Below are 26,620 nucleotides of genomic sequence, written 5' to 3' on the forward strand. Positions count from 1 at the left end.
CTTCAGAACTTGTACTTTTTCTCTGGTGATATATCAGGCTGACCTAGAGGTGGTGGTTGGAAGTATTACTGTGTTAAAAGGTGAGAAATTAAGATTTGTACTTACTGATTTTGATCTAGGTACTATAAAAAAAAAATGAGCAAATGTTTTCAGTAGGAGAATGAAGTCCAGGTGTTAAGAGATGCTTGGTATTTCAGAATAACCATACAGAATTTAATTATACTGTCTGGCTCTTTAGAGAAATGTGATTATTTAGTTGAATGTTCTTATTTGTGTTGAATATTGAAAACACCTTTTTCAAAGGTCATCTTGTTGCAGAGATGGTTTTAGACAAGAAATGAACCTACCCATACTTCATTTCCCTGCAGTATTCTGCAGTCTTTTGTTGGTTTATATGCTGCTATATTAAGGAATAACAACTTGCCTAAAAAAAGTGGAAAGTTTCTTTTTTTTTTTTTTGCCTTTTTTGTCTTTTTTTTTTGTCTTCAGCTTTTGCACAGTTGCGGAAGAAAAGTAACACTTTTTTCTTTAGGAGGATTTTAAGTTTATGGTAAAGATGGCCGCTTTTCTTAATACTGCTAATATCCATTTTCTTGTTATTGACTAATTACAGTGGAAAAGAGTAGTTGTGGAAGGCACTTTTTAAAATGCAACAGCTCTTGCCCCCCATCTTCACTGAATCTCTTGCCTCTCTGTCCTTTTTAAACCAATTTACTCAAAGCATACACTAGTCCAAAGTGGAGTGAAAAAGAGTTATCCACAGCAGAGCTCTCCCTCCAAAACCATCTTCTGAAGTCCGAGTAGATTAATATAACTTTCAGGTGGCTGCCTCAGTCTGAGGTTTTGATCTTGCCAAGTGTTAAGGTATTTTTCTTCTACCACATACATTTTGTGTAAAGCTTGCCCCCATTGGCCTTTTCTTTTCAGTTTGTTCTGTATATGATAATTTTTGAGAGAGTTTCTCTGACTTTGTAGTATACCTCAGCACTGGCTAAATGAAGTTTAGCAATAGATGCCTTATCCCATTCATGACTGCACACTGTTCAGAAATTGGACTCTGTAGTACTTAATTGAAAGGGTGCTGGAGGGAGAAATGAAAGACAACTTTAGCAAACTTATTTTCAGCACTAATCACCTAATCAGGTCTTTTTCCTGCCAATTCCTTCTTCGGTTTAATGTAGGGTGGGATTTTTTAAATTATTTTATATTTTATTTTTCCCCCCCTCCTTTACCTGTTCAGTGTCTCAGCTGAACTGATTGCTGAATTGTCCTTGTTTTGTACTGAACTTTGGCATGAACTACTTGGTGCTGCTAACAGCAGCACATTGCCAGCAGTGATCCACTTGGACTTGTATGCAGGAGTGACATCTGCAGTATTTTGGATCTGAGGCACAGAGGAAAGTTTTTATGCTGCTAAAATATTCAAATAACATCATAGTTTCTGTTATGGACAAAGTAAGGCCTTGATCCGATAAGATCATGTAATGGATTTCTCTGCCACTGAATTAATTCTCTGTTTTGATTTGTTTTTCTTCTTATGTCTTAATGTGGTTATTTTTTTCCCTCAGTAGGGTATGTGCTCTTGCATCTTCACCCTTTTCACACCAGTGGACCTGATCAATCACATCAGAATCATTTTTATTTAGTAGAATGGTGTGTTACTCCAATGACACTTGAAGTATTTACTGAATAAGTTGCCAGTCAAGGAAGTTGAGAATATTGAATATTGTGCATTAGGTCATAACTAGGTTTATGTACTTTCCTTCCCTTTGCAGATCTTATCCTTATACCCTTATCTTATATATGATGTAATATCATTTCATCCTGCTTTTTAGAAACAAAGTGACCAAACCTGATCTGTTCTGTAGCTGTTGCCTCTTGCTAAGGTGGCCAAAGTATTCCTCTTATAAATGTGATATTTCAGACAAACAATTATTTCATATTGTGGGTAAAAGCAAAAACGTTGTTCTGTAACAGTATTTGTTCTGGGGAAGAAGTAAATATTGATTGAAATGTCCTGTTGTTTGTTTTAGGACACTGGAGAGGCAGGCTGGTGGAGAGGAGAACTCAATGGTAAAGAAGGAGTCTTCCCAGATAATTTTGCTGTTCAAATACAAGAGTCTGATAAAGACTTCCCTGTAAGTTCTTGCATGTATCATTTAGTATCACAAAAAAGTATTGATGGAAATGCAAAGAATAAAAGACTTCACAGCACATTATGCTGCTTAAAATATTACTACTATTGTGGCAGTTTTTGACTTTTATGTTGAAATAGCTATATCAAAGAAGAAAGGTTTAAAGGTTAATGTTTGTGTTTAAACTTCTTAAATATTAAACTGAAGCATGCTTTTTGAGATTAACTGTAATTAATGAGGATGATTAGGCCATATAGAAAAGGATATAGTTCTGATAACATGCTGTTACATGTAACTGATTACTGAATTAAACCCTTACTTTTTGAAAGGAGATAAGCGGTTTGTGTCTTCCATCTGTAGTCCTGTAAGTAACTGTAATTGCAAAATGCTGAATGACCCCTGTGGGACTGACTGGGATTTTTCCGTGTAAGACTCGCCAGTAGGTTGCAGTGCATGAAGGATAATCTTTGGGTGGGATCTAGAAATATTTTTTTTACCATCTCATCTGCTAACTTACGGAAATTCATGTTTTCATGTGGTACTCCTTGGTCTTGTAATTTTGGTTCTTATTTTATAATTTTTTTGTTGAGATTAGTGTGATGTTTTGGTTTTGACAAGTTTGTGTAGCAAAGATGTTGTGTTAATTCACAAATGTACCTCATCCCCAGATGGGACAGATTCAGCTCCAGATCAGGACATCTAAATGTTGAAGCCTATATGTCAGTAGAACAGTTTCAGAGTTTCATAATTAGTGCCATTTGGTCTGGAATTGGAGACATTCACAGAGGATTGCTAGATACAACCTGATAGTTATTAACTTAGCATTTAACCTCAGTTACCTAACATGCACAGAAAGTCCAGTTATTCCAAGTCAGAGTTTTCTTTTCAAATTGATTCTCAACTTTGCCAGGATGGCATAAATGCTGTAACATATGGCTGACTCAATTTGAGGGGTGGGTGGGTGGTATCACTCTTTTGCGATACAGAATTGATCTCTTGAGGGAGAGGAAAAAAATTATTCTTTTACCATAAACAATGTTTCCTATAGACAGACCTTGCTTTGATCCTTTATTCTGCTCTGTGTAGTGTGTCTCAGTACAGGGATTCACCTTGCACTGAGCAACTTTGAAGTTCAAGGCATTGGGCGGCTGATTATTGTAATCAGCTATTTGATACCGATTTAATAAAAACACAGTTCAGAATCATATAATGGCAAGTTGATGCTGAACTCTCAGTGTAATTGCTTTTGATATAGGCAGCAGTGCTGTACAGCTGGGTAATGTATTTGCTTTTTTGGGAAAGAAAGAAAATACGGTCTTGTTACTTAAGTTCAGTAGTGTTTGTCTTCTCTGAAACTAGAGAAAGAAATTTAATATGGGTTTTCATGCTTGCTTAATTACATTTAGCTTGTCAGAATAAAATCTTTCTGCATTAAGAACTTATTCAATAGTGGTAGGGGCACAGAATTGAAATCTGACCATAGCAACTTTTTCAAAAATACCCACTACAAGGCATTTTTGGAGGGGCTATATTAGGCTGAGCCCAAATGGTTTCAGCAGTGTTTGTATAAAGAACAAGTGTTTTTTTAGGCTTTTGTGACTGTTTTATCAGTGAGTCTTGTCCTTAATACAACCACAAAGATACCTCTTCTGGAGCATTTTCATGAATCAGATTCTGAGGATGAGGTTGCTTGAGACATCTGTCCTGAGAGGTGCCAGTGCTCCTTCAACAGGAGAGAGATTCAGATTGAGTTTTACCAGTTTAAGGAAAGTGATGAATGACTGCATTTTAAAATAGAGTTATTTTCAGTGTACTAATTGTAATACTTTGTAAATTTTTAACGGCTATAGTTCGTCCAACTCTCCCACTTAAATATACAGTGATAAGGAAGCTCAAAACAATGTTTTTCATGCAACTGCAGTGTTTGTTGCAAATGCTGTGAACTATTTTTTTTCTTACGTTGCTGTAATTTAGAAGTCAGTTGAAACGGTTCTTCTGATATTTAATTTAGAACTTTTTTTTTGTGAAAGTGACCATTTTTGGTTCAAAAATTTACCTGATTACTCTTTTAAACTTGCATTGTACTAACTAAGATTGAGGTTTACATATTGAAATTAAAACGGGTGCGATCAGAGCAACTCTTCAGGCTGGAAAAGATGTAATTCTTAGGTTTTAGTTCTTTGTACCTCTACTGCTTATGCATGTTGCTGAAGCACTGATCTTATTTGAAGAAACCTGCATTTTGTTCCTGTTTTTGCAACTTGTTGTCCAGGAGATACCAGAGGAATTACTCCAGTTCTGTTTCCTGTCTATGAATTGATTGCCTCCTTTGTGAAATACTGTGAAATCAGCTAGTAAACAAGCTAGACATTACAGTATGCAAAACAAAACACAAATAAGTCTGTCTTTGATAGAGAATATCTGTCTGCTTATTTATTTGACTTTTTTTTTTTTTTTCCCCACCCAGAAGCCAAAGAAACCTCCGCCTCCAGTTAAAAGTCCAGGTATGTAGTATATGTATGGTGGTACGTGTCTGAGGAAATATTAAATTTCAGAAGCAGTGCATGACCTCAGAAGAAAATTCAGAAGTAGCTTTGTATTTCCTAGTAGTGCAGCCACCCATAGTTGTAGTTTAAGGTTACTTTTTATGCTTTATGTATTTTTCTGCTGCTATATATTTTTCAAAATTATGATGGAGCCTACCTACTTTGGAAACATTGTAATACAGGCCTACCATTTTCTGGGCTTAAATGAGTGTTTATAGCTGTATTACACTCCTTGCAAAGGAGAAAATATAAACACAAATTGGTGTACATCATATTTTTAGTTAGTGACTAAGATAATTAAAGCTCTTTGAGAAATGTCTATCGTTTGTTTTTTTACCTTCAGCTCCAAAGCCTGAATTGCCAGCTGGAGAGAAGAAACTCCCTACTTTGAGGCCTGAAGAAAAAGGTGAGACCAGTTTTCTTCATGGTGAATTTCGGACTATGCTTTTGTAAGTGAGTTACAATTTTTAGCTTGGCTGCTTTGTGCATTAGGTACCTATTTGAAAGACTTCACACAGATTCTCTTGATATCATCTACTGAAGCTGTCATGTCTGTGATGTTATGGAAATGTCTTTAGAGTGATTAGAAGAACTACACTTCTATGAAATGTGTATTTCTTGTTATTGCATTACATTCTGGAAATTGTTGATTGCACTGCATAATAACATAGTTACTATTGAATTAATTTAAGTATAGTTCTGTGATAGTGACTACAGTTTGAATAGCAATAGTAAGTTATTAGAAATGAAAACATTTGCTGCTGCTTCTGAATGTTTTGGCCAAAATCAGTCTCTGATGGAACATATTTTTGAAAGAAATACACACATTCTTTAGATGGATGTTACAGTCACAATGCTCAGAAATTGAGATTTCTTGTCCTGTTAGTTCTTGCTCTATTCCATGTTTTTCCAGTTCCACAGAATTTAGAGATGCTTACCACTTTATTCTCAAAATTTAAAGGATACCTTTTTTTTTCCAGAACAAAAGCTACTATTATTACCCAAACACATTTCTAAAAGGCTTCTATTCATATTTGAAAAACTTGCCAAGTCAAACTGTTAAACTGTTTTGATTGTGTTTAAAAGGTAGAAGCTTAAACAAACATGCTGGTTGGGTCTTAAAGAAGAAATTCTGATGTTACTGCAGCTCAACCTTATTACAGAAACATACTCTGTTCTGTGAATAGTGAACTGTGGCTGACCATGGCTAAACAACATTTCGACAAGTAAGCCTGCTTGATGGGTTTCTTGGCTTCCTTGGGCAGTTTTTATAACCCACATTTTAAACAAAGCATGTTCTTGGGTGTTTCATATGAAGAATACTTGTTAAAATCAGCTATGTTTCCTCTGCATGTGAGCAAACCAATTATTTTTATCTGTTGGAACAGTATCTTCAGGTGTGAATTGAGATCAACTCTGACCAGAAATTTTGATCACTTGGCTCTTTATAAGTTTAAGTTTATTTAAACTGAAGTTTAATTTTAGACTGGTTCTGTTTGTATTATGGTGTTAACCTTTGCATAGTTGAGCCTCAACTGTTTATGGTGGAATATAGGAAAAAAAAAAAAGTGACGCCATCCAAAACGCTTAGGAACAAGAAAGCTTCTGAAAAATTAAGTAAGGTGGAGAACCGTCCTTTACTGTGGTACAGGAAACAATGGAGGAAAAGTTTGTCTTGTGTTCAGTTGAAGGTCAGGTCTTAAAAGTTGCTTATTTAGGTAGTGGTAGTGTTTTACTAGAAATGCCCATTTGTCAGTACAGTTTTACTTGTGGAAAATTAACCATGTTGATACTAGTGATTAAATTCATTAAGTATGAAATTGTACTGTAATTAGTTTTCAAAGAAAATACTAATTGAGCAGCTCTAATCACAAGCTATCAAGCCATGTAATTTTTTGATGCCTATTTGGAGACTAATAAATCTGCCTTTAATTGTCATAAAAAGATTGATCAAAAATTAAAAGCAATACTCCTATAAGTATTTCTGTGTTTATAGTGAAGGACACTTAGTGGTATCACATATAAATTTTTGTCCAGTGTAAATGTCTTCAGATTAGTATTTTTATTTCCATTACTAAACTGCTCATTTTTAGCCAATCCTTTTATTTTTCATTGGGGAGCAAAATCCAAAAAAGAGGCATGCTGTTTTGTCCAGCAGAATTGTCTGACTTCTGTGCTCATGGTGAATCTTGACCTTTGGTATTAACTTCTTCCACTTAGCTGTGGACGGTTTTTATATTCGGATTTTGAGTGGGAGTAATTGAAGGGAAAACTGACAGATGATAATTCAGGAATACGATTTGATGACAGCATTTTTTCTGACCTGTTTATGAACTCACTTATTGTTAAAAACAAAAGGCTTAATTCTCAACTTGTGCTCAGCATAGCTAAAATAAAGCTAATTGATCTTCAGTAATGCTAGCTGCTATTGGACATTTAAAATTTAAATCTTCCATATAGGCTCACTACTTAGAAGTGGCTAGCACTGTTAGCAGGTTCTTTTACAGAGGACAGTCAGCACCACCATGTGGCAAAATCCTTCCACTACTTCAGTATTTTATTTTTTTGATACTAAGAGAGACTGGAAGGGAATGCCAACCAGTTCAGGTTTTTTGTTCATATCTCCTTCAAATGTTCCAAAGCAGGAAGACAATTCTGCCCTGGATAATGCTGCTTTTTTTTTTTTTTTTTTTTTGTTAGAGGTATATCTCTATGATCTGTTTACTTCCAAGTATACTTGTGAAACAAAATTGGTGTTTTCCCATTTCACAGTTGGAGGGCTGACACTCAACGGCTGCAGAACTTGTCCAAAGGAAGTCAGTCATAGAGCCGGCAGTTCAGGCACTTAGCTCGGATGGAGCTGAAGCAGATTTCCAATTCTACCCCAAATCCATAACATATGTAAACATTTTACATTAGAGCAATGCTTGATTAAAAGCAGTCATAGGAGGGGAGGATGGGAAGAATCAAAGCTGAAGGTCAGTCTCTCCATCCCAGTTTAGTATTTACTGCCCTGTAAGGGCAGTAACTCTAAAGGACTGTAACTCCTTACTGTACCCTAACAATAGTCTTTTAAATCATCAGTACTTTATGCATGCATGACTGAGCTGTAGCATAGTTTTACAAGGAAAAGTAGAAGGTATAGTCTGGGTATCCCACAGGGTGTGATTAGGGAACATGGGTTGAAGACTATTCAACTAACATTTGTGAAGCAGCTTGAATTTTTCGGTGTCCCGTATGTTATATGTCAGCTTGTCTGGGCAGAATTCAATTAGGTCATGCAGTCATTGAACAATAAATTTAACTTTTGTTGTTGTTGTTTGATCAGCCATACTTAATTTGTATCTTGAACTTGTAGGAAGGTAGACTTTATCTAAAGTAAATTCAGTTATTCAGATAAATATTCATTTTTTCCCCTTTTTTCCATAGATAAATTATGCTGCTTGTGGGTACGGAAGAAGTCCAGTTACAACAAAATAAAACAAACCCCTACCTTTTTAAGTGGAGATAAGGTGAATTCACAGAAAACAGAAAGCACTAGCAGTACAGAGAGATTCTTGGTTCCTAGCTGTCATTTTTAGTGCAATAATGTGAATCCATAATTTCTTACTACTGTTTCATGTCAATAGAAAGACATTTTGCTTGCTTTAACATAATGTTTTTTAAGTTCAGGTAAGTAGTGTGTTTTGATAAGGTATCACTTAAGACACTTGCATATCTATTTTTCACTTTGATCTTCAAAGAAAGTATTTCTGACAGCAGTTGCTTTCTAATTTATTAGCATTGTAAGAATTCTAGACAACATGCATTTTTAAAATGTTATGGTGACTTATTTTGTCAGATGAAAAGGGAGCTTTGGATCAGAAGCCTTTGAAGCCACAAGCTCCTCAAGTACCACCCAAGAAGCCTATTCCTCCAAGCAAGACTAATAGCTTACTGAGAGCAGGGCTTCTGCACCCAAAACGTCCAGATAAACCTGTTTTGCCATCATCTGTATCCAAGTCAGTATAACTTAAATTTTATACCCCAAGTATATTTTATTTGGTTTGTTGTTCGATCTTCCTTCATGGATGAGGTGGGAAGAAACCTATGTTTTAAGGGTGAAAATGATGCAAAGATAAGTTTTGCCCTATACCAACAAGTGTCTTGGTTCTCCAAGTCTTTATCAGTGTGAACTTACAAATTTTAATTCTTTGAGACATTGGATCCATCTCAGAGTAGATAGTACAGCATAACTAACCATGGGGCAGATGAAGTTACAAATCTGTGGGCTGCTTTGCTTTTAGCCTTCCCCATAAGAAAGAAGTTGTAGCTATGGTAGCGGTAAGGTATAAAAGAATCTGTGGACATGGCACTTGAGAATTATTGTGTTGGAAAAAACCAGAAGATTTGAGCTGCATCAACGTTCAATGTTTCAGCACTTTATATAGAATAAGATAGATGGAAAGGAAGAGTTTAGCACAGTCAGTACCTGTGCTAAAGGTACTCAGTGTTGCTCATGTGTTCTTCTGGGGAAGAAAGCACCTATTACAGAACCATATCCAGTCTGTATGCTCTGTCTTGAATATTCTCAGTTGAGCTACTGGACAAGTAGGGAGGGTAATAGCAAGTAATTGCTCACTGTTTCTTAGATCCACTTTTGAAAATGTTTTTCTCTCATGAGTTTGAAACAATTATTTATGGTGTTTCACTAAGACTCATTTTGCATCAATACGGTCCCTCACATACAGTTTTTCTTTCTGTCTCCATCAAAGTATTTGCTAGATCCTTGCCCAAAACTGTAAATAAACTGCTGATGGGTAACTGTCCCTTTGGGGTGTTTGGTTGACTTGAAAGAACCACAAGAAAGTAAGGTCATGAGGCACTTTGCCTTGTACAAATAAAGGAGCAGACGGCTGCTACATCAAAGAGCTTGCACCTTAAACACCTTCAAAGATGCAAGGTGGCAGCAAGCATTTGTCGAGGTTTATCTTTTTTTTTTTTTTTACAGCAGAACCTGTATAGCTGAACCACAGGGAAGAATATCTAAAGGGAGAAAAGGCTGAGCAGGAGGGCAGTCAGGAAAGGGAGTGTGGGTAAGGCACACACTTTGGACAGTTGACTCCAACAGGGATCAGCTGCCTCTGATCCCACCCCGCACAGCCGTGGGAACACTGGATGCCTGACTGAAGAGTTAGACCATTGCCACATTACTTCTGTTTAGGTTTTCAGTGTGCCATTGTGTTATATCACTTGCTATTTTGGAGAGCTTCCCAAGTAAAGATTTATTTATTTATTAGCCACAAGTCATCTTCTCCTTCATTTTAGAAAATAATTATGGCTATAAAGGGATATACATGTGCAGTTAAATAGAGGTCTGTAGTAAACTGTGGTCATTTAATAATTGAAAACTTTAAATCCTAGGGATATTTAAATGTTTAAATATCTGAAAGTTTAACATTCTTCTAGGAAGATAAGGCTGCTATCTCTTTTTCTACTGCAATAAAACTTCCAAATAAATGATTTGGGAGGTGAGTTAATGACAGGGACACATTGAAGTTGACAACTAGTCCGTTTATATACTTTATATATGGCATGTACAGGACAATGAGGTGATCAGGCTGAGTCAGCATGGGTTTATGAAAGGCAGGTCCTCTTGACTAACCTGATCTCCTTCTATGACAAGGTGACCCGCTTAGTGGATGAGGGAGACGCTGTGGATGTCATCTACCTAGACTTTAGTAAAGCCTTTGGCACCGTTTTCCACAGCATTCTCCTGGAGAAACTGGCTGTTCATGGCTTGGATGGGCGTACTCTTTGCTGGGGAAAAAACTGGTGGGATGGCTGGGCCCAAAGAATTGTGGTGAATCGAGTTAAATCCAGTCAGTGACCTGTCACAAGTGGTGTTCCAGGGCTCGGTGTTGGGGCCAGTTCTGCTTAGTATCTTTTATCAATGATCTGGATGAGGGGATTGAGTGCACCCTCAGTAAGTTCACAGCGGACACCAAGTTGGGCGGGAGTGTTGATCTGCTGGAGGGTAGGAAGGTTCTACAGAGGGATCTGGCCAGGCTGGATCGATGGGCCAAGGCCAGTTGTATGAGGTTCAACAAGGTCAAGTGCCGGGTCCTGCACCTGGGTCACAACAACCCCATGGAAGGCTGAGGGAAGAGTGGCTGGAAAGCTGCCCTGCAGAAAAGGCCCTGGGGGTGCTGGTGGACAGCCGGCTGAATATGAGCCAGCAGTGTGCCCAGGTGGCCAAGAAGGCCAACGGCATCCTGGCCTGTATCAGAAATAGTGTGGCCAGCAGGAGCAGGGAGGTGATTGCCCCCCTGTACTCGGCACTGGTGAGGCTGCACCTCGACTACTGTGTTCGGTTTTGGGCCCCTCACTACAAGAAAGACATTGAGGTGCTGGAGCGTGTCCAGAGAAGGGCAACGAAGCTGGTGAAGGGTCCAGAGCACAAGTCTTATGAGGAGCGGCTGAGAGAACTGGGGTTGTTCAGCCTGGAGAAAAGGAGGCTGAGGGGAGACCTGATCGCTCTCTACAACTGCCTGAAAGGAGCTTGTAGCCAGGTGGGGGTCGGTCCCTTCTCCCATGTAACAAGTGACAAGACAAGAGGAGGTGGCCCCAAGTTGCACCAGGGAGGTTTAGATTGGATATTAGGAAAAATTTCTTCACTGAAAGGGTTGTCAAGCACTGGAAGAGGCTGCCCAGGGAAGTGGTGGAGTCACCATCCCTGGAGGAGTTTAAAAAACATGTAGATGTGGCGCTTAGGGACATGGTTTAGTGGTGGCCTTGGCAGTGCTAGGTTAACGGTTGGACTTGATGATCTTAAAGGGCTTTTCCAACCTAAATGGTTCTGTGATTCTATTTTTATGCTGTGGCATAAATGATAGCAAGAATTGTAAAGGAAAATGTCATGTGTTCTCTTTTTTGTTTGTTTGTTTTGGTGGGGTTTTTTTGTGTGTGGGTGGTCTTGGGGTTTTTTTTGTTTGGTTTTGGTTTGGTTTTGGTTTTGGTTTTTTGTCCCTGGATGATGTCACCAGACACACAAAGAATGCGTGGTAGAATAAAAGCCATATATACGAGGTACTTTATTCTATACCCAGAAAGAAATAACTTGTTCTTGGTAGTGTTTTTCTTTACAGGAAGATTTTGATGTCAAGGACTCTGAGTATGTTTCTCAGTATTTCAGGAGATATTACTGAAGGTGCTATTTAGCTCTTTTGTTTTCTGTTGCTCTGAAGTGCCAAAGTATGCCCTGTAGTAGAAGTTCTGGATTATTTTTACAAGAGGATTGTACATGTTTGACAACTCTGCAAGAGCTGGAACGGAAGAATTGGCTTTTATAGGACTAGAATTGCTCTTCAAAAGACTTGATTTTAAGCAAGGCTTTAGAAAATGATAGAATCTACTGAAATTTTTCAATTTACCTGTAATTCTGGGTATGTTTCAGTTGTAAACTGTTTATTGACTAGGTATGTCTTGTCTTCTTTTTTCTTACTACAGACCTAATGGAGAAGTTGTTTCTCTTCGACCGAAATCTGAAGTTGAGCCAGTAGCAAAACCAAAGTTAGATTCTGAACCATTACCACTTAGACCAAAATCAGTAGAGGTAGATTCACTTGTGGTGAAGAGCTCTAAAGAATTGGGTAAGAAAAGAATAAAACATTCTTTTTGGTCTTTCTGTTTGGATTGCAGTATTTTACAAGGTTAGAATAAGCTTTTTAAGTAGTTTACTCAAAATTCCATAGAGTGCGATTATGCCTGTTCAGTAGAAAGTATATTTTTTTTTTTAGAACTGCTGTAGGTAGCTGAAGGTTAAGAGTCAGCAAGCGGTGAACAGATGTCAGTAAGCTATTTGGAAGCAGTTAATGAGCGCTGTGTTGTAGATGACAGAAAGGGAGAAACATAGGTAATGGTTTGTTCTTCTAATTTGAAAGCATGTTTTTTTGCTGCCACTTTTTATCTTGTGTTTTTATGAAATTGTTTTCCTTACTGACTGGTTCTGTTTGTTCTGCTCTTGCATTTCAGATAACTTTTGCTTTTCTGGCTAACTTGCGTATTTTTAGTAATGCCATTACCTTCAGCATTCTGTGATTAAGTTCATAGCTATTTTAGATTATGACTTTATCATACGTTACATTTGGGCCAGCGTGGAGCATTGTACACTGGAATTTCATACTTATGGCTTTGCTTAATGCAACTCGAGCCAAACGTGGCATCTCTTTAAATCTAAATTTGTCCAGCCAAAACCTTGATACTGGTTAAAGCACCCACATTGATGAACTATTATAAAGTTACCTTTTGTCCTTTACAGACAGCCCAACTGATTTCAGTCCTCTGTGTGCCTCTTAGGCAGAGATCATCTGCTGTGGGCATATTTTTTTTTTTTAACTCTAAAATATTTTTATTGTATGATTAACCACTGCAGAAAAAGCTTTAGTGAATTGTACCTGCAGTGTTTGGCTTGCCTATCTCAAATGCAACCTTTCATCTCAGAAAAAGTTTTAGTAATAATACATTTTGAATTAATACAACTTATATATATATATTTTAGGCTAATTAGGATATTCAGGTTATAGAATAGTTGGTTCTAAAGTGTAATAAATTGATCTAGGAGATAAAAATAATGCATTAAGAAACTGAAGCAGTTTATGAATAGAAAAGAGTACTGTTGATTTTTCCATTAAGCATTTTAAAATGTGCTTCTAAGCTTAAATGCTTTGTATGGGGAAAGGTTAGTTTATGTATGTTTTTAATACAGAATATATATTTTCCTGAGCCACAAAAAGCTGGACTTCAGCAGGTATTAAAATATCCTGGAAATATTACAAATATTGTTAGTGTTATTCTAAAGTATTTATAAGTTCTTTTTTTATTCCCCAGTAAAATCTGTGCATATGCTGTGATATGCCTTGTCTTAAAGGGTTTGAATTGGCAGTTTAACTATTGCCTTTATTTAAAGATGAGTTTGAATGAGGGTACGGAAGAAACACTTTCCGGCCAATGTAAGCTGAGAGATGAAAGAGCGATGCGCAACCTAGCCTTAAAAATGTAAGCCTTGTCCTACTACTCAGATGTTTGTCTCTAGGACTGTGCTAGATGTGTTACTGTGTAGCATAGTGTCATTTATCCGCAGGAAAAATCTCCCCATGAAAGCAGATGGAATGTCTTTTTTTTTTTCTTTAGGTGCAATTATCTTGCTACTCTGGTTATTAAAAGATGTCAACATAGTAGCTGTGATATTAGGTATTCACATATACATAAAACCCCCAATTTTATACAGATTTAGAAAAAAATTTTTATGAATTCTGCTTTGCTAACATAAGATTTTACAGGCTGATGGAGAATTTCAAGATTTCAATACCTGTACGGGGCAGGGGACAGGGGTGCATAACAAGCAAGTGGGTGAGGTCTGTTCAGTGATCCTTGTCTGGTGCAGAGCAAGCAAAGGAGAGTCAGGCAGTCCGTGTGGGGATGCAGCACTGACAGTGTCGAGGAGCTGCTATTTAAGGAAAGTTTCAGAAATCCTCTGTTATGTGAAAGTGCCCTTGTTTAAAGCAATCTGCATAAGTCACTTGTAGTTTTACTACTCTTGTGAAAACAGACTGGTCCAAACTCCTGCCAGTAAAATGTAATGAGTCTCTTGCTTTATATCCCTGTATGCATTCTGCTGCTAAAGACAGAATGCTCCATGCAGCAACTAAGGCTATATAAAGCTCCAAACATGTTGGGTCCTTACTAAACAATCTCAAACTTTGTATCTTACAAGCATTGGAATAGATGCTAAACCACGGGGGAAAGTGTATGGCTGTGGTTGGCAGCTGCACTACCAGTCTCTCTTCTTCCCCTGCCCCTCCATCCCGCCTGCCTTTAGATTGAGGTCCTGAAGTGAATGAATTTTTAGAAAACCAATTTCTATAAGTATGGGTCTTTTGTTTTGCAACTTAGTTTGACCATGAAGTGTGGTGTAGGTTGAGCCACTTTCAATTTAGCCTAAGGAGAAGCCATAAATATTCTGTATCTATAGAAAAAAGCCAACACACTCCATATCAAAATTAGGCCCCCAGCCATTAGATAAGGACAAATACTCAAAAGCATTCAGAAACATTGATCATGTTGAAATACCTTCTCTTGAAGCTTTATTTGAAAAATTGCATAAATGTTTCTCTGTTCAACTAGAATTAAAGTACTGTAAAAGACTAAAGCTGTAATACTAGCATGCTGAACATGTAAAGCGATTCTGTTTCTTCTACAAATGTTTCTTTTTCCTGCTTTGTAAAATAATTTTTTTGTTCAGAATCTTTTTCTAGACATTCCTCTCCTTGACTTTTCTTTCCAGATTTTGTTTCCTATCCTGTTTGCCATGTTTCCCTTCTTACGTGTCAGGAAATTACCCTACCCTTCTCCATTTTGGTAAGATAACAATCTATAAGGAAATCCAAATGCTTTATGCCGTACACGTAGCCTCTTCTTAACGTCATAAGAGTAATTTTGAGTTGCAGTTATGGATACTAAAATTTTTGGGTTTCGATTTAAAATGCTTTTTTTTGTTTGTTTGAATGCCTGTTTTGCTTAGCTGTTAAAGAAGTTGTTACGTTAAGTATACTTCTCAATTAGGACTTGTGGGGATAAAAAAAAAAAAAAGGAAAAACTTTACAGTCCAGCTATAGATAAGCCAAATCTAGTGTTTATAGTGAAATGTGTTCAATACTTATACCACTTCTGGTGTATGTAGGTTGAATGGCTTTATCCTTCTGTACGCACAAATTATGCAGTTATGAAGCCTTTAGGCACTGAATCCACTAGTGTTGGCTATTTAGTATCATGAGTCTTGAAAAATAGTGTTTTTGAAAGTTACATATTAGGCATGTGCTTAATTGTAGCAAATACCTTACTATTGCTCAACTGCAAGTTTAAATATTCTGAAGCTTATATCTGTCCCCTAAATTTTTGGGGTGCAATCTCAGCAAGATGAGTAATAGGAAAAAGGGCTGCCATCTTCTTTTACTCTGCAGATTAATGTGAGGTCCTGTCTTCTAAAATGTTGGATACGTTTCACTTCTGTCATGGGTTTTTAAACCCCAGTCACATGAGATGTTGGAACCATAATTTCTTTAGACACCCCTTCAGCTTTGCTTCTTTTTGTGAAGGCTTTTTAAGACAAACTGCTATGAGTACACTTGAAGCGTTCACAAATTTTAACAAAACCTCTCACCTAATTGTATCTGTTAAAGCTTCTAACAGTTCTGTTATGGATCCATGGTAAGCTTGCAGAAGAGATATTTCTAGTAGTCTGTCCTAAGTAACTGTTTAAACTTGACTCATCTTTCTAGAAAGAAAGATGCTCTTGCTCAGCCTTAAAATCATTTTTTTGACTCAAATTATCTCCACATGTATAATGTTGGTCTTTTGGCACTATCATGGGGTTTCCTTTAACAATTATCTACAGGCTGTCTGTAAGAAAGTTAATTGATAAATCATTTTATTGGTTGAAATTGTGAAGTTTCAGTGGGTTTCATCAGTATCTGTATTGGTTTCAGTGGGGCCAGGCTTTCTCCTAAAATAACTAAGAATGCTGTTTAAAAAGAAAACAAACAAACAAAACCACCACCACAAACACAAACCCTAATCTCCACCAGCCTGTGCTTTACTTTCTTCCCTATACTAATGTAACAAAATGAAAAGGTTAAGAGAAAAATGCAAGTACAGTCAGAATTTCCTCTGACTGTAAGGTGCTGTTAATATTTTAATGCTGAGCAATTGTCTCAGGTATAGCAATTTCCTTTAGAAGCTCTTAACAAATAGGACACCACCCCCCCACCCCCCCCCGGCTTTAGTGTCATCCCACCATCTATATTGAAATCATACACAACTCAAGACTGTAGCAGTCTTCATCTTCAAGCCTTGTCAAATACTGTGGGTTTTTTTTCAGATGTACACAATATTCTTAATATGTTCTTAATATTCTTAATATGCCTGATGTTTACTTTGTTCATGGACACAGAGCTGGCATTACAATCATAATAGCAACTCAATTTTTAATTCTTATTTAAATTTACTGCCAAATGATTTGTCATTTCTGCAGAATGACAAAAGGAGGGTCGTTTAAAGGCAAAAATTACTGAGATGGGGGAAAGGGCATATATATTTTTTTTTCTGCCTTCTTTTTATGTTTTTAATATTACCTGACTAACATAAATCCTGATTTACATTTTGGCATGGGTTAGTGCTCTGGGATTGAGTAAAAAATGTGTTGGTCGCTGTTGCTTGACTTCTAATAAGTTAAATATTTTATTGGCACAGACTACAGCAGAAATACCTTCATAGTTATTTAATTCTCCCTCATCCTCTTTTCCGTCAGCTGCTTGCCATTCATCACTCTTCTGTTTCTTCCTTCTTTGGTTTTTTTCCCCCCGCTTTTTTACATTGCAGATATGATTACATGTTTACAAAAGACTATATTTACGTTCTCTTTAATAAATTTAAAAAGCAGCAAAACTGACTGGTAACAGATACTGTTATAAAAGCTTGCATTTCAACAAGGCAACAGGTGATGAAATAGATATGTTCAGGGATGTCCAAAAGTTGTGAATATCTTAAGGACTTCAAGGATAGTAACACAGAATAGAAGACAATAAAATCAGTTAAAACATTCAGTGGAAAACTTGGTTTCTACATGTATAAGTTAGCTTTGACAGTGTGTGATTAAAACTCTGATTAATCAGACGATTTTAAGTCATCCATCCAAACACAAAAGCGGTATCAATAGTCTGGCTCAGTGTTCTTAGGGCTTTTTTGTTATATGACCTCTTTCTATAGCTTTAAAATGAATGAGAAAATAGGGAAAGAACTATCATAGCTGCTATTTGATAAATCATAATGTCATGTAAAAATCAGAGGTTGCAAAACCACCGCGTCTCTGCCCAACAAAACCCAATCCTTGAATGTTACTTTTGGTGCCCATAGTAAATGCTGTGTGGTATTTTAGTTAAATATTTAGAGTACCTAGAATAAGTCTAACGAACTTGTGTTGTAAAAACATATATAGTACCTATGATCTTATGTCAATGCTTAAACAAAAAAACCTATCTCATTGCACATCTGTTGACAGGTAAGTAGTAGTAGTATTTTTGTGGAGAAACAGTTAAGAAGTCCAGTTGTTAACTAGGTGAACTACTTATGTTGTTAGATTAGATATGTTCTGTTCTTCCTATTAATGTTAATCTTCCTATTAATAGGCAGCCTTTTTCCTAAGGTTGCCTCTTCCCATAGGATGTAAAGAATTTCTACTGATCTAGGAGAGAGTATACCGACAGCTATGAGCATAAAGAGACTAATGAACAGAGAGATCTGTATGGTATAATAAATTATGAGAATGGAGTTTTGAAATTATTTATGACAGACTTTATGAAGTTGTGTATTTTCTTTAGACAAAACACTGCATATGAAAAAACTACCCTGCACAGAAATATTTGCAGTTAATGTTGTCTTAACTTATTTCACCAACCTGTGGAGATGTACTTTACCATACTGCTTTTATTTTTGTCTTAGTCACTAAACTTGAGGTTTCATGCTTTTCATGCAAGTTATATGCTCTCTTAAACAGTTGAATATGGCACCTGTCAAGAAAAGTCATAAATATATTCTTTTCCAGATAATTGTTAGGTCTGGTTTTGCTGTCATGTTACTACAGCATTTCTGTTGAGAACTTGTATTTAAATACTAGTTGAATTAACTCTTAATATTTTTTCAAGGTGGAAAATGTGGTTTCCCAGATATGCCAAAGTCATGTAGTTGTTTCATATGGCTCATGTTGTATATACTGAAAATCTTTCAAACAATAAGAATTCTGATAAATTAGATATTTATTTTTTGTCTTGAGGAAAAAAAGTGATAAAAAAGAATGCAGCAAAACCTTCTGGTCTTGATGGTGGTCTATGTTTTCATTTTTTTTCTAGATCTGTTAAGCTTTGATGATGTAATAGCTACCTCAGATAATCTATCACACCCTACTGCAAACCGACCCAAGATGCCTGGTAGGAGGCTGCCTTCACGTTTCAACAACAGCAGTCCTGTGAGTATATTGGGTGTGTTTTCCTAGCAGTGAACTAACTTCCCAGGAAACAGGGTTGCACTGGGAAACAGTTTTGTGAACCATTTATCTGAGGGCAAAATGCTGTAGAGGTTCAGTTCCTATAGACTTTGTCTACAGGAACATCCATTCCCCGGAGGGAAGTGTATGTAAGAGAAACAACGTGACTGCGTTGCAGCTGAAGGGGTCTTTCTGTTCTGTGGGGTATTACTTACAGTAAGTACTTAGCTCTTCTAGCGTCACTGATGATGAAACAGGTGGTGTGCATACATACAACTCTGAAAGTGTCTTTAGTGCTTTACAGGCCTAACAATGTATAGTCTTTGGCCACAACAGATTTGTAATTTAATTTTGCTGTAATGCGGGACTTGTGATCTCGTGTGCTAAGACATTATATTGTCATACCATGAGAATCAGGTGGTGCAGAGTCCCTGAAAACAAATTGTATCATCGGATGTTGTGTAGTTCAGTCATGCCAGTTACCATCTACAGTTACTATCTACAGTTACTGCTGGTTACTGTTTATGTTTCATGGAAGTACCTACAGGCTCCCAAAAGCATCAAGGACTTGTTTTGTTAAGTACTGCAGAGATGCTTGAGAATCCTGCCCAAGATTTCTATGTTTGATGTAAATTCAGCTGAATGAGTATGGTGAGGAAGGGAAGTTCTAACTGGCAGGGAAAGAATACCATGGTAGTCTAGCAATTTAAGTTTGGGTGTTTGGGTTTTGTGGCCTTTTTTTTCCTTTTTTTTTTTCTTTTCTTTTTTCTTTTTTTCTGTTGCGTTTTTAGAAACATATGACAGTTCTTTTTTTATTTACTTTTTTATTTATTTATTTTTTAAAATTCTGAAAACCTTTTTATTTTTGATGAATGGTTTACCAGGCAAGTCAAACTGTGAGTCCAGAAAAAAATTTGAAGGTGCAGAAAGAAGAAGAAAGTGCCAAACCAAAGCCAGTTGAAACAAAAAAGGTATGATACCAAGGAGCTAGACAAGTACCAGGCAGCTAGGTGTTCTGTTCATCTTGCTTGCATTTCCAGTTTAGATCGATGCAACCACCTAAATGCAAATTGATTGTATTTAAATGCAAGTGAGCCATGTCGCTTAGTATAAAGTTCATATTAGAAATTCTAGTATAAAGTTCATTATACTAAAGTATAAAGTTCATCAGTTCTGATGGGAGCTATTGTATCAGGTAGCATAAAAAACCCCTATGATATAATTTCCCAAATAAGCTTCATGGCTGCTCATCCTCTAGTCTCCTGACAAACAGAACAACTGAGCAGAGCAGAAAGGTGCAGAAAAGGCTGTTTATAATGAACCTATGGGCCCCATTAAATCAACTTGGTTTTTTTGTTTTGTTTTGTTTTTGAGAGAATTGCAGTGTGAGCACTTTTTTTAGTGACTACAGGAACCTCAGGGAAATGCTTAATAAACAGCTGTATAAAATAACTGCATCTCGTATACTACAGTAGTCCATTTGAACTGGACATTGTTTTTTGCCTTTTGGGTAGAAAATTAAGGAAGTTGTGTATATGTAGCTCCCATAACAGTACAACCTGTATGCTGTAAGTAGTCAGTATGATTTAATTTCTCAGCTTTCCACTGATGTATGGTTTTTTTTTTTTAGCCATCTGCATTCAGTCCACCAATTCCATCTTCATCGCAGAGACCAAGTTCTGTTATACTCAACTTTTTTCCTGGAGACATCCAACTTAAAGGAGAAACAGATGATGAAAAAATTTCTGTGGAAGAGCTCAGGACTCAGATTAATGATTTGATGGGTTTAGTAGACATACTGAAGAAAGAACATGGGTAAATATTTTCCTTCTCAATCTCAAAGGGTTACACAGACATCTCCCAAACTTCTTTAAAATAAAAGAGAAGGAAAAAAATGCTGTTCTGTATTAATATTAATTCAGAAGTTCTTTCTTTAGAAGTTGATCCAACTAGATGTCCTAAATACGTACAGATTTGATGTCAGAGTAGTATTTTTGGAATTTGTATACATTTTTCCTTCCTACTTTGCACTCCTGCATGCATTACAGCTTTTTGAAAATACTTCTTAAACAGTTAGTACTTTCACTGTAAGGAAAAGTAGATAATTTTTGTGGTATTTAATGTAAGTACATGTGCTGGCCTTGTGTAACACTGTGCACAAGTAATTGCAGTATTGACGTGACTGGTAGTAGGGAAAGATATTACTGAGCTTTTCAAATTGGTGATCGTGGTGGCCCAGTCATCTGTGTGCCTGTGAGTAGGGTTGTGTTTGGAGAATGATGTAGAAGAAAAATGTAATTGGTGTTTGAGTAAACATAGTAAAGACCAATCTGCAGGAAATTTACCTTTTCTGGTTTTATTTTTACAGCACAGACATTCATTATGGTACTCGTTAAGTGATGACTAGTGCTAACCAAACCAGCTTTTAGATTGACCTCTTGAGAGGTTATAGAGCATCAGGATTGGTTGGTCTCCAAAGCAAACTAGTAAATTATGAGTTCTGGAGATTAATGAACTAGTTCTTCAGTGACTTGATGATAATTCTTAGCGCTTTCATGCCTGAACACAGTGATGAAATAAAACGTATTTTAGGAACTTTTTATTCTAAAGAATTTATGTTCTGTAGAAGTTGCCAGATTATCTTGGTTTAAATTCAATTTCTTCAAGTAAAATAACAGTAGAAATTTTAAAGTTGCCTACTTAAAACTGTGATTATAAGTTAGGGGTAAATGCACAGTGATAGGTAAGAAGTGTTGAGAGTTGGTGGAAGCTTGTGGTGCACTAGATTTGAGTACCAGTTCACTAGTGGGCCCGTACTTATATGGAAGTTTTATTTATAAGATATAGCATCAGACAGTTGTTACAGGAATTTCTCTTGTAAAATTTCAACAAGACCTGTGCTGCCTGTTCTCAGTAATGTGAAACTTGCATTTCTGATATCTTAACTACTTTTAGGAGAGAACTGGAAAAACTGAAGAAGGATTTGGAAGAAGAGAAGCTGTTACGAAGTAATCTGGAGGTAATATTAGCAATTTGAGTGGGCGTGAAGTTTAGAAGTCTGTAGGCAGTTCTGGTATTTGATGCCACAAGAAGGTCTTAATGAGCCTGCTCAATTTTTTTTTGATTGCTGTGTTACTGTGTGGTTGAATGAATGCCTCAGAAGGCATTTGGATGTATATAGAAGATTCACAGTTCATCTTAGTTGAGCTTGCTTTATCTGGAAAATTTTTAACAAAACGTATTTTTAACAATATGTATGGGTGTTGGAATGTGAGTTCAGTTTAGTGTTGCTGGATTCTGCTCTTTGCTCTGCTATGTTCCAAGGGAGAAGATTAATACTTTGCTTTTGGAAGATTGCAGGACAGATTTACTTTATGTAATCAAAAGAAAAACAGGGCAAAAGTAAACTTTCCTAATTTTTTGATGAACTGTTTAAATATTAAGTGAATAATTTCCAAAAGAATGGAATGCATCTGAAAAATTTCCTTATGAATGAATGCTACTCCTCTCAATTTACTGATGAAGAAGGCTACCTGCATTATAATATGATGCCATTAAGTAGTTAATAGGATGAGCTCATTGTAGGAAATTATTTCAGTCTGGTACAAAAGGGCATTTTATTTGTGAAATAGTACTTCTTATTGACTACAAAGCTACTTTGGAAACTTGAGAAGAACTTCTGGTGAGTGGCCTTTTTAATGCGTCTCTAAAGTAATCAATGAAGTTGCCTTAAATATGCACTGGGGATGAAGAGGAGGTAAATTCCATGTATCCTCTAAATCCATTTGAAGAAATACAAATTAATCATGGCACAGTATTTTGCATGAAGGCTGCTTTAGGAAGTTAGTCCGAGGTGATGATGCAGCGTTACATGGGGACATGTCAAGTGATTCCACAACCTAGCTTTGACTGCTTTATTCAAAGTGAGTTTATCCAATAAGACGTACCAGAACTGTAGGCAAATTTTTAATGAATTTAAATTCTTGTTTGTTTAGCCATACAGTAGTATGAAATCAGCTGTAAATATCAAGCTGTCAAATGCTTCTGTGTTACAATTTTTTTTACTTAAGTGTCTTTGAAATATAAAGGTTATAATATTGGTGAAAGCTCTGAAGACTTTAGATTATTGCTGCTGTAATACTGATTCTCTTTCTTTTCAAAATGTCCGTTTTCCAGCTTGAAATAGAAAAATTGAAGAAAGCAGTGATGTCTACATGAGACAGTTATGGACTCAATGTTTTTAACTTACCAGGAATTCAAAGCTGAACACAAGGAGAACTGACTCTTATTTCATAATAATAATGGATGCTGGTGTTCTACAGTCTTAAAGTAAAAAATATAGTAAAAAAAGGAATATAGTCTTTTATTCAGAGAGATAAGAAAACAAAAAAGAATAATGGTGTAATTTTTTTGCCAATATAAAAGAGGCCTTATTTCTTACTGTGCTGGAATTGCAGACCTTATTTTTTGGTTTGCTTGAAAATACTACTGAATCTGTATAGAAAGGAGAGGGAATTCTTAATAGATTTTTATTGAATACCTGTAGCTTAATTTTTAAAGAGATCTATACTATAAATAGGGTGATCTATCTTTACAACTAATCTGTAAAATAGTCTATTGGGAGGGGTGTAATAACTGTATCGTAATTGTAGTCACTACTTTTCCCCTAGACGCAAAAGGGAATATATGATATTTGTATAATTTTGGCAGTCTTACCCAGGGTTATGCTGTTGTGCCTGTCTGCAGTGAGAATATTAATAATATGCTGTTTATAAGTTGAGTAATGAGATAGGAATTTTTTTAATGCAACGAAGCAGGTGAAACTCCTATGCATTGTAGTAAGAACGAATGATCTAATCTGAGTAGTTTAGCAGAATGTTTTGTCACTTGCACTATTGGATTAAAAAGGGATTTGGGACTGAATCATGAAGCTATGACAAAATTAACTTTTAAAACCACAAAATACAAGAAAAACAGAAACAAGGCTACAATCCAGTCTTAACTCAACCTGTTGTGCCTAAAATGTTACCGCATACAGCATGAAAAAGTAAACCTTAAGTCACAACATCTGTGCTTCTGTGTATTTAAACTGAAGTCATCAATCTTTCTAGTGGTTAAATATGCATCTTGATCCGTTTTTACAATAGTCAGGTTTTGTTTATAATATGTCTCTAAATAAATCCCTTTGGAACTTTGATACTCTCAAAAGGTCTCAATATTTATATATTTATGCCATAAACTTTCTCAGTATATTGTGTATCTCTAAATTTAATAACATCTTTGTACTTTAATGAGTGATTGGAACAATTGCTTTGACAGCATAGTGCTGGTGTCCAAGACGGCATCTTTCACATTTTATGGAAAACAGTTGAAATCTTGTGGATTGCCATTATCTTTAACCCCTGAGCTCAACACAGTGCACCAGAATAATATCCAAGTAATATGTAAAGTGGTGGGAGACAATGATATTTTTTGCTGTGTTAATTTGATCAAACAAGAAACTTACAGCTCAGAAAGCCAGTCAAATGCATTACTTCTGTTAATAATCACCGTATCTCCTTTTGGTTTACTAGAATTTAAATGACAAAAACATGCCACGTAGTTTGGCAACTTTACCAGTAAGAGAAGTAATTAAGTTTCTATTCATGGGAATAGTCATAAATATAGTAATTATTTAGTGTGTCACTTGAGCAAGTGACAGGGAAGTGTTGCTTCTTGAGAGTATACATTTTCCACAGTTGATGCATCATAAAATACAAACATCAAAAGGTCAGTTGGAGGATGTTTGTCAATTGCTGATTTAAATTGTTCATAAAATTTGGTTAATATACTATGAGGTATTAGGGAATATTTGCTAGTCACATTGCTAATAAGCTGATTCAATATTAATGCTTTTAATTGCCTAGATGCATCACAAATGAAGACTTGAGCCAGATCTTTATATTGAGGAATAATGTGCAGCAGTAATGCTTCTCATCAGACACTAAACTCTTACTTAGAATTCATATCTCTAAGTCAGGTGACGAAAAGCAAGAATTGAGCCTAACGGAATAGCCAATTTTGTTATACAAGCTCTCACTGTGATTAGAGCATGAAACAAATCTTGGAATGGATTGCTCTACAGACATTGTGTCTGCATGTAAGCTTGTAGCAGATGAACAGAACAAGACAATCGGTTAAAACCACAAATGAAAGGTGTTTGTTGTTTAATGGCCTTTGTTCGCTATAGCAATAAATGACCCAAGTGCAATGACTTGACTTAAAACCCTCCTTTAAAAGTCGCTGCTATTGAGTATTTTTAGCCGTAAGAAAGTTGCCCCGATATATCTCTTGTCTTGTCTTCAGCTAGTGTTACGTACTAGAGCAGAGGGGGAGAGGGTAATGGTTTTGAAGACATTCCACAGTACAAGTTCCTAAAAGCAGTATGCTTCACTGACTTGTTTACCGGTGCTGTAAAATGATGCATGCTATCCAAACTCAGCAAATAAAATAAGTTTAAAAACCTGTTGAAATGTCTGCTCAGTTCTGTTCAGGAATGTTTCATATGCCATTAAATTCTTTGCAGGAGGAGTTTGGGGGGTGGGAGTGAAGTATATTGTTATTTATGTGGTCTGCCTTTGAGGCTTTCAGATTTTAATCTACTCACTGGGATGCTCTGGTTCCTGACTCCCAGGATGGCTTAGGATCCAGACAGTTGGAAATCTTACTGTTTTAATTTACAAATGTAACTGGGAATCTTACCAGTATCTCTTTATTCCCTTTTTTTTTTTTTTAATTTCTTGTTGGTCCATATTGAACTGACCTTATTGTGCATCTTCAGAGCCTTTTTTACGATCCCTGTTGCCAATCAGTAACATGGATAAATGCATGTTTGAATCACTTCTTAAATATATAGTGAAGAACTGAAGACTGAGAGCATGGCATGTTTAAAAGGGGTATGGATGAGGGAGAAGGCAGATGAAGAACAGAATAACAGAAGGGCATTTTTCAACTGCAAGGTTTTTACTCAATCTTTGTAACTTTCTCTAAAAAGCTTTTGTTTGCATACAAGGTACAGTTTTAAAAAAAAATTACGGGTCTACTTATTTTTTTTTTAATTTATTTAAACAATCACCAGCAAGATAACATTTTTCATTAATGTTGCTTTGGGGGAATTAAGTTTCTGATGATACCTGTAATGTATTGCAAGGTTTGACTTTGGGTTGTGTAGCAAAGTATCTGTTGAACTTTTGAATAAATAACTTGTATTCACTGAAGTCATAAATTAGTAGAAGTCTGTTAACTCTTTCCAAAGGAAATGGTAAAACCAGTTTTTCACACCTGCCTTACTTTTGGCTGCTATTGAAGTTCTCTGAGATGTTCCTGATTGCTGACTGTTTGCTTTCTCAGAGCGGTGTCGAAGCAGCTGGTCATATATCTTGGGTAATTGGATTTTGCAAGAGCTGAAAAGACCAACCACTCCCTTTTGGGTGCCTGGGCACATACCTCCCAGCTTGAAGAATGCAAGCAGCCTTGACCAGCTTGTAAAGTGTGAGACTGATGCTGCTGGGTTCGGGGTTTGGAAGTACCGTCCTTGCTTGTTGGAGATCATGGTTTGAATATCTTTCTAAGCCCTCAGGAGCACAGATTCACACTTCTTCCTTCTGGGAGAAGCATGTGTGTGTCTGAGTGTTGAAGTGTGCCAGCCTTTGTGTCCTTCAGAGGACTATTGCTTAGGTTGGGGAGATGTTTGAGAATCAAGGGGTATTCAGTCTTGCCATCATAGCAAAGGTTCAGGGACTGTGTAGAAGCACGACTCCAGGTGACTAGGGGAAGAAGCCTTTTACAACAGGTGTCTGTACCTTGATGTCATCTGGTCTTTG

The 26,620-nt window shown here is 36.5% G+C and overlaps 1 protein-coding gene across 3 annotated transcripts in view; it reads left to right on the forward strand.

The window, feature by feature from the left end:
* Positions 1 to 25,264, forward strand: part of CD2AP (CD2 associated protein) — a 100,498-nt gene extending 75,234 nt beyond the window's left edge. For 2 of the 3 annotated variants that reach the window (XM_075049009.1, XM_075049010.1), the window contains exons 9-18: positions 2,034 to 2,138; positions 4,603 to 4,639; positions 5,025 to 5,087; positions 8,523 to 8,682; positions 12,170 to 12,312; positions 18,625 to 18,740; positions 19,643 to 19,729; positions 20,389 to 20,573; positions 21,714 to 21,777; positions 22,935 to 25,264. In XM_075049009.1, coding sequence (XP_074905110.1) covers positions 2,034 to 2,138; positions 4,603 to 4,639; positions 5,025 to 5,087; positions 8,523 to 8,682; positions 12,170 to 12,312; positions 18,625 to 18,740; positions 19,643 to 19,729; positions 20,389 to 20,573; positions 21,714 to 21,777; positions 22,935 to 22,976 — 1,002 coding nt within the window. In that variant the 3' untranslated portion in view covers positions 22,977 to 25,264. The remainder of the gene's footprint in view (positions 1 to 2,033; positions 2,139 to 4,602; positions 4,640 to 5,024; positions 5,088 to 8,522; positions 8,683 to 12,169; positions 12,313 to 18,624; positions 18,741 to 19,642; positions 19,730 to 20,388; positions 20,574 to 21,713; positions 21,778 to 22,934) is intronic. The other variant, XM_075049012.1, reaches the window with a different exon arrangement.
* Positions 25,265 to 26,620: the final 1,356 nt, after the last annotated feature.

Source organism: Buteo buteo, chromosome 17, assembly GCF_964188355.1.
Source record: "Buteo buteo chromosome 17, bButBut1.hap1.1, whole genome shotgun sequence".
Taxonomy (NCBI): Eukaryota; Metazoa; Chordata; class Aves; order Accipitriformes; family Accipitridae; genus Buteo; species Buteo buteo.